General features: G+C 38.9%; 1 protein-coding gene across 1 annotated transcript; it reads right to left on the bottom strand.

Moving 5' to 3' along the window:
- Positions 1–1,098: 1,098 nt before the first annotated feature.
- LOC110523642 (barH-like 1 homeobox protein) lies at positions 1,099–7,659 on the bottom strand. Its single transcript, XM_021602525.3, has 3 exons — positions 6,235–7,659; positions 3,862–4,087; positions 1,099–2,673 (listed from the first exon to the last, which is right to left on the bottom strand). The coding sequence occupies exons 1-3, from the start codon at positions 6,686–6,688 to the stop codon at positions 2,382–2,384; spliced, it is 972 nt and encodes a 323-aa protein (XP_021458200.1). The 5' UTR covers positions 6,689–7,659; the 3' UTR covers positions 1,099–2,381.
- Between the last annotated feature and the right edge of the window lie 344 nt (positions 7,660–8,003).

An 8,003-nucleotide genomic window follows, 5' to 3' on the forward strand; every position in this document is an offset into this window, starting at 1 on the left:
GTGTGAGCGAGCGTGCACATATTTCATTGTCTGTGTGTGTGTTTTATTATATACACACTCCTATCAATGTATATTTTTTGACAGAACAATTAGCCTATCCTATTTATTTATAACACATATATACCAAAACACATTTCTAGTCATAACTTATTAGATAGGCCAAAGTTTTAGATATCAAGGCAGAATTAACCAGCCGGCCTACATTTCCCAAATTGAACTCTCACCACTCCAAATCTTTGGATAAATATCTAGGCATTTTTTAAAGGTTAAGGCGGTGAATGTTCCATGCTCTGACGGTGACATTCTTATTAACTTTTTCAGGTTTGACAAATTAAATTCACGATACTAACCAAATAATGAGGGGGTTTGAGGGAAGTGTTTGACAGACATGTTCAAAATTATTCAAACATGGTGCTTCTAATAGAATTCTACGAACCTTAATTAGATTGTATCAGGCATACTGGCCTGATTTATCACAGGTTTACACATTGGCTCTCCTTTGTCGCAACATAACATGTTTTGTTGTTTAATTATCAAATATGCCAAATCATTATTTTTGTTTGTAATGACCTTGTATGGCATTAAACTATACATCAGAAATGTTACTCGATGTGTGACTAATGATCAATGTCATTCATTCATTAATTGATCAATTGAAAAGTGAGCATTTGACACGAGCAATGATTGCATGCAGGACCATTTTGTAATTTCTTCTTTAGAGAATAGGACTCCCATTAACAAACCTTGAATAACCCAACTTTCCTCGGGTGTAGGCCTATTCATTGCATCTTGCAACGGAAACCGTTTACCGTTTAAGAAGCAAACGGAACGAAACGTGGACGGACCTATACCTTCATGTGTCCAATAGAAACTCTCCTTTTCATTGAAAAACATTTTCAGTTTGGAGTCAACGTGTTGTTTTTTTTGCAACAGAGGAAACGTTTGCAACAGATTAGGCAGTATTGAATACACCCCCAGGCTGTTGTTGATGATGATGATGATGATGATGATGAACAGCCTACTTGTATTTATTTGCAAAAAAAAAATAGTGGCCCTGTATTTGTCAAGCATGGATTTGGAAAGATATGGCTGAGTCACGTTATTACATGAAATACCTTTATTTGCACATATATAAAAGTAATTATTTTTTACTTCAAATCCCCCTCTATAGCTCCGACTTAAGCTGTTTGAACAGTTTGACAAAAAGTTATTTCAGCTAATGGGGGCGAGGAACGAAAAACGATCCAGAAATACGAGAACCACTCCACAAATTAATATCTGCAATATACATTTTCACCAAAGAGAGTAACAAGGTTTCCACGGTTTGATACGAAATAACATAAGTCATCCACAACGTCTGCTTAAATACACCTAGCAAATCAACAGGCGAAAGACCCAAATTGGCAACCGACTCAGTCTTCAGTCGTTATCTGTTTAGCAAAAGTGAAGGGTTTGCAAGGGTACATTGCTACTTGATAAATTGATTTACTCTTACTCTTACTCCGACTCCAAATTGAATATAATTGGGCAAAACTAAAACTAAAAAACTAAAAACATTATGATTAGAGATTTTTAAATACATTTCGTTACAATTTGGTATTGTATGTTGTTTCTCTCATGGACCTTCATTATTCCCATCCAGATTATCACTGAAATTATAGAAAATGAGCCTTTAGCTCTGGCTAATCTATAGCTTTTTTTGTACTGGATCACTGTCATCGGAAGGAAATAAAAATGGATGAATAAAAAATATTTTCAAATCAAGAAGTATTCGTATTTACATGTCTATAACCTATGTCTGGTGATTATTATTTTCATCATTTGAAAAAAGTGAATGAAACGCAACTCGTCTTTGTAAAGAGAAATATAACGAAATTATAGTCGTTATGAAATGCCTTTGGATCATCCAATTAGCTATTCAACTAAACTTGGAATGCTATTTCAGTTTCCAGACCAATGCATTGGTTTGTTATGCATGTTTTTTTTATAATTGTATCCTGACAACTTAGCATAATAATAATAATAATGATGTTAATAATAATATCTTTATGATTCTGAGTAAAAGTGCCATTGTCATAAGCCTTGGTGCCAGCAACGATTATTTCAGTAAACTATCGTGCCCTTTCTGATGTAGCCCACACTGAAGGTATGGTAAACAAAAATATAAATATATAAGTTAAATGCATAGAGAAAAATAAAGAAATAAATAAAGAACTTCAGCATGGTAAAAACCTGTCCACTTTAGATAGTTCGAGATTCAGTCATGAAGTTCATTGTTTAATACCATGACTTCTTTTGTCACCGTTTTAAATCGTTTTTTTTTCTCTCTATCACATAGAGTCCTAGTCTGCCAGGTATGGCATATATCCGGAGCGACCGGCTCACCGCTGCTGTGTTGGCCGGGGAAGCACACCGGAGAGAGGGGGGAGAGGGGGTGGTTCACTACCCCCCTGCAGACCATGCAGAAGAATCCGCGGAACGAGAGGTCGTTGCAGAGCCGGAGGGGGCGCTGAGGGGCCTCTGTACAGGTAGAGCGCCGCTCCGGGGTCCAGGTTGGACATCAGGCTTTGAGGGTAGAAATAGGGCGACGGAAACATTCTCTGAAGGGCTGAGTAATTTCCAGCCTCCGCTAACAGTTCCAGTCCAACTGCCGTCTGCCTCTTCCACTTTGTTCTATTCGGACAAGAAACAGTGGATATTAGTCATTGAAACTCTCATCATAAAAATATAAACAAGTTTGAAAAGTGCAGTCGGAATCTTTTTATCATATGACTCTGAAGTTTAGAATTCAATCATATCTGAACTGAGTAAAAAATGCAGTTTGGAAAAAACCCAGTGAAAATGCATGGACAAATAACATAGGCTGCATGGTTCAATTTAAACGAAATTAGTTTTTTCTCAATGGATTTAGGCCTGCTTTGTAATAACAAGCGTTACCAACATGTGGTGTTTTAAGTGCAAAGTTGAGGGTCAGTTCAGAGTCAGTTGGAAACATCTGTAGCCTACGCAATATTATAGCATGCATTCACTTTCGGTTGGGATCGTATTGGTTTCATCATGTGGTCTGAAATGAGTCTAATTCTTCTATGTTTCCAAGAAAGATCTAAAGTGTAGTTGTACTCAGTTACGCACTTCCGTTATTCTGATAAATCAGTCCTCCGTCACTTGTATTCAAGCGAGGGTTGATCTGTCAGATTGTCAATTGAAAGCACTCCTCAATCAGGTAAATTATTCATAATTATAATAATTGAGTAAATATAGTAGTGTGGTTGAATTATTGATATGGCATAGGCCTACATGCAACGATATATTTATTATTCATGCACCAAAGTGTTGTTTTTATACCTATTTATTAATATCGTTTTGCTGTCTGAATGTCATCATAGATTCATTTGAAAACCATTTAGATGTTTTTCTCTCAAAAATTGCTTGAAACAATCTAGTCTCTAATCTAGTAGAAGGAAGGCTATTTGTCAGTATTTGAATCACATTGTTCAAAGGTTTCACGCAGTGCCAAATTTCCAATATTTTATGATGTTTTTATTTTGTATTTCTGTTCTATTTTCTCCTTTATTCTAAAGGAATTGATGCAAGGTGTGCACGTTTTGAGAAAGAAATTGGAGCTCATATGTGACCAATGAGTTTGTCTGACTGACATGAGAAAACCATTCTGTCTGGAGGTGAAGAGCGTTTAACCCTAATATCCTAATGATACAAGTGCAGGCGCGCACACACTACCATTGTTGGTCTACTAGGCTCACTGCATTCTACCATTAGGCACTATCAAAATACTTATCGTCATTTTAAATGGTTATAATTTGTGCAATTACACTAAAGGCAACCAAGCGTCGCAGTCCTCACCTCCTGTTCTGGTACCAGGTTTTGACTTGTGTGTCTGTGAGGTTGAGGGAAGCGGCCAGTTCCATCCTGTCTTGCACGCTCAGGTACTTCTGCCGTTCGAAGCTGCGTTCGAGCTGGGCCAGCTGGTGGTCAGTGAAGGCTGTTCGCGCCTTCCTGGGTTTCTTCATCCGAACATGATGCGGACTGTCCCTACTGCTCGAGATCTCTCGGTCTCCTTCCTCTTTCACTGCAAACACAAGAATAGGATAAATATGAAAAACTCAAATTTACAACAATATCTCAAATGTTCATAAAGCCTATAAAGTGACGGGCAGAGCCTAATCTAAAAGGAATATAGTCCTCGGTCCTCCACATGCCCATTTATGAAAGGGATTTGGATTTCGTTTAAATGTTACATTTACAAACGGACTTAAGCCTATTTCAAAGTTTAACTTTTTCATACAACTTCATAACCTTGTTTGGGTGTTGTGTTGAAGGACTTTAGGCCACTCTCCATTTGATTAAGATTGTGCCTAGTTTTTATGAAGATGTAGCCTAGACCTATTTACAAATTAATATGTTTTGTATATTAGCACATTGTTTTTGCAATTGGATGTGTGTAACATTCCCCTTTGTTCTATTGCTGTCGTGTTGGGGTTAGAACTGTAGTATACATTTCTCAGTTTATTCTCCCCCGTTCCCTCCAAAAAGAGGAGACGCGACGTGAGAGCTCTTGCTAGTTGAATAGTTGAGTCGTCTCTCAAGAAGCACAATAATCCGGCTAATTGAGCCACAAGGGAAGGGCGCCTTTCAACCGCGACCGGAGAAACTTCACAGGGCCGCGGATGAGAGCGAAATAAAGAGCCGGCCGGCCTTGCGCGTTACAAATCTGATTAGCACTGGGACAAATTACGTCAAATCCCAGAAATATTAGAAGGCGGATTCGCTGAAATCAAAGCAGGGTACTACTCCCTACAAGGGCTTTGGAGCTGAATTGACTGCGTTGATATGACAATCTGTTACACACACACACACACACACACACACACACACACACACACACACACACACACACACACACACACACACACACACACACACACACACTGTATCCAAAGTATATTGATGTCGTTCATGTTCATGTTCCTCTTTAAAATCTGAACTGAAGTCAGGACTTTTGTAAAACCCTTGCTATAATGGATTGATGAAATAACATTGTTCACTAGTAGGCTATAAATAACATGTCAATGACATTATTTACATGAATAAATAGTCGAATTAATATTATTAATATTAATATTACAATACATACCGAATAATATAGGCCTATCCTCATTACACAGTTTTGTGGCACTGTAAGATGGCATTTTCTTTTTATCAATAAAAGGGTGTATATATAATTAGTGTTTTTGTTATATAAGATAATCAGGTCAATATTTATTAGGCCTATTATATTTGTATTTTATTTTTCTACGCAGATTTCTATTGACTATTTCCTGCCAGCAGGAATTGTCCTCGCCTATACCAACGGTTGACTTATTTGTATCCAGGCGCTGCTTCATTAAACTGTCAATGGAGATGACATGTCTGTTATGGCTGACATGATTGGAAACAGACAGACCCTTGATGGCATTTATCTGGAGGCAACCCCGTCATCTTTTCCCATGCAGCTCTTCTCTTGCTTCCCTGACATCAACAGATGCTTTCAAGACGTCTGCTAATGCAAGCAAGTGCGTCTGAAAGGAAAAACGGTTTGACACCTAATGTTTATCCCCCAAATCATTGGAGAATATCAACAGTGTGGATTCCATAATTTAAGAAAATAATAGACTCGTGTCCTCCTTTTCAATAATCCGTTCTAGGCCTAGTGTAACTATAGACACTTTTTAAAAGAGCTTTAGAGTTCAAAATAATATGGTTGATCAACTTTCACCATATGCTAGCATTTCTTATATATATATATATATACATTTTTTTTGAGGGGGGGTTAATTAATATCTTATTGAGTTTACTGGGATAATGTAAAAGTGTATAATTTGATATTAGATTATATACATTTTATAGGGGATTCCTTTTGAACAAAGATTCTAGCCTAGGCTGTAGCCTTCCAGTAGCCTATTTGCCTTCCGAGGCTAATCACAATTTACAACCATAGCCTGATTAACCGAGCACTACATCTTCAGAAACACTTTGAAACATGGACAGGTGTTGTAACACGTTCAATTATGATAAGAAAACATTGAGTTAGAATGAATTATATAGAAAATCAACTGCATAAAGCTCACACAAATTCAACGGATATGGAACAGTAGGACTACAACAATTCCATTAGAAATAATGTGACAAAGTCTAATTGATTTCTAAACATTAAGCTTGTTTACATCACTATTTTACCTTTGTATTCGCTGTCTGACGACGAGTTGCTATGGATTTTGTCCATGAAGTCATCTGCGAGCTTGGAGGCAAGTCGCCCCGTTTCTTGAGTTGGCTGGCCATTACTGGAGTATGGGGCGCAGGCGGCTAGCGGTTTGCAGTCAGCTAGAATATCTCTGATCAGAAAGGATGAGGTGACGGTCCGCGGCTGTGACCCGGCGGAGATCTGTCCGTGTTGGAGATGGGGCGGCAACCCGATAGCATGACCTTGCCTCTGCAATGCCTCATCCACACACTCCCTCCTCGGCGACGGGGGAGACGAGCAGCCGCTCTCTAGGTCAGACCTCGGGCTGAACTCCAGCGGTGACCGGCACTCTCCCACCAAACTGTCCCCTTTCGACATGACCGGACTTCCAGGTCTGTGGGAAAGTAAAGAGTCGATCCCAAAGCTGGACCCATTGGTGGATGCCTCCATTGTTTACCAGCACAGCTAAGTTCTTCGAGGCCTCAACTCAAACTATCATTGGTATTCGAGGCAAGCAAGTTCAGATGATTGCTGAGATGAGACTTTGCCTGAATTTATCCAGCAGGAAAATCCAAAAATGATTCGGAAATCACATATATTCAACCAAGATGTTTTCTCCTCTTCTTAATTTATTATTATACTTGTCAAAATAGCAACATCTCCGTCTTTTCGGAGTTATATAAGAGTGGGCTACAAAATCGATTCTGCATCCAACTATTTTGTCCTAAATACAACACTATTCATGAATTCGATGCAACTAGGCTCTGTTGGCGAGTTTGTCCATATGTTTTCTTTTTTAGAAAATGAAAACTCGCCGGTACGACTTCTAAATTATTGATCAACTTATTTAAAATATTGACAAAAAAAACTGCAATGATTAGAGGCAGTGAAGCAGCGTTAGTGCAAGTTAAATAGGCAAGCGATTCAGCACCACCTTTCAGCACCACGGACAGAGACAGCAGCGAGTATTGCAAGTGGAATTCAAGACCTGCAAATGACGCAGAGCGAGGACACAATTGCTGAAATTGTCATCACTTAAAAAGTAGTTCGCTGGTGTGACCCGTGTGGTGCTCGATTGTAGAGGAAGGTAGAGATATTCTACACCAACAGAAAGATGCAACAAGAGACTCGAAACGGGTGGGCTGTGGCAGTCGAGAAGATACGCACAGTAAAACAGTGGTAACGCGGGTTAAATAGACACAACTGGGATAATGTGAAGGAAATCTCAAAAAATGGAACTTGAGGAAAACTCAGGAGCTAGGTTTTTAAGGACGCCCCGTCCACGTGAGTCCCTAGTGACAAGTCTTCATTGGTTGAGGGGGCTTTTTGGGTGTTGACGGGTTTGCGGAGAGGAAGGTAGACCCCCCCACACACACTCACTCACCCCTCCTCCTCGCCCCATCTCTTTGATTAAAAGAGACACTGAATTCATCAGGAGACTCAGATCCAACTGTTTACAGGCAATTTTCACACTGTTTGCTTTCATTACATCATTGATGAGGCTTATAATGGGGTTATTATGTGGAGCTGGTAGGTCTTTTCTCTCGTCTCTCTTTACTCGCGTGTTCAGTCAAAACTGTACAGGCTTTTTTTTACATTATCGGCATTTTCCCACATTTTGCATTTATTGGCAAGTTTCAGAATTTAGTTTAATTGTTTTTCCATTTATGTTCACGTTGTTATATAAATATTATAATGCTTTTATTGACGTTAGTTGGCACAGATCTGCTGTTATATGCTATTGCATTGGGTATATTTTTCTGGT

This window comes from Oncorhynchus mykiss, chromosome 5 (genome assembly GCF_057628025.1).
Source record: "Oncorhynchus mykiss isolate SJ-2025 chromosome 5, ASM5762802v1, whole genome shotgun sequence".
In the NCBI taxonomy this organism is placed as follows: domain Eukaryota; kingdom Metazoa; phylum Chordata; class Actinopteri; order Salmoniformes; family Salmonidae; genus Oncorhynchus; species Oncorhynchus mykiss.

What these genes read in the sequence shown, in the direction of transcription:
- LOC110523642 (XM_021602525.3), bottom strand. Translation starts at nt 6,688, where the DNA reads ATGGAGGCATCCACCAATGGGTCCAGCTTTGGGATCGACTCTTTACTT. An exon ending in GTCAGACAGCGAATACAAAG is followed by an intron (nt 4,088 to 6,234) that starts GTAAAATAGTGA and finishes TTGTGTTTGCAG; the next exon opens with TGAAAGAGGAAGGAGACCGA. An exon ending in ACCTGGTACCAGAACAGGAG is followed by an intron (nt 2,674 to 3,861) that starts GTGAGGACTGCG and finishes TTGTCCGAATAG; the next exon opens with AACAAAGTGGAAGAGGCAGA.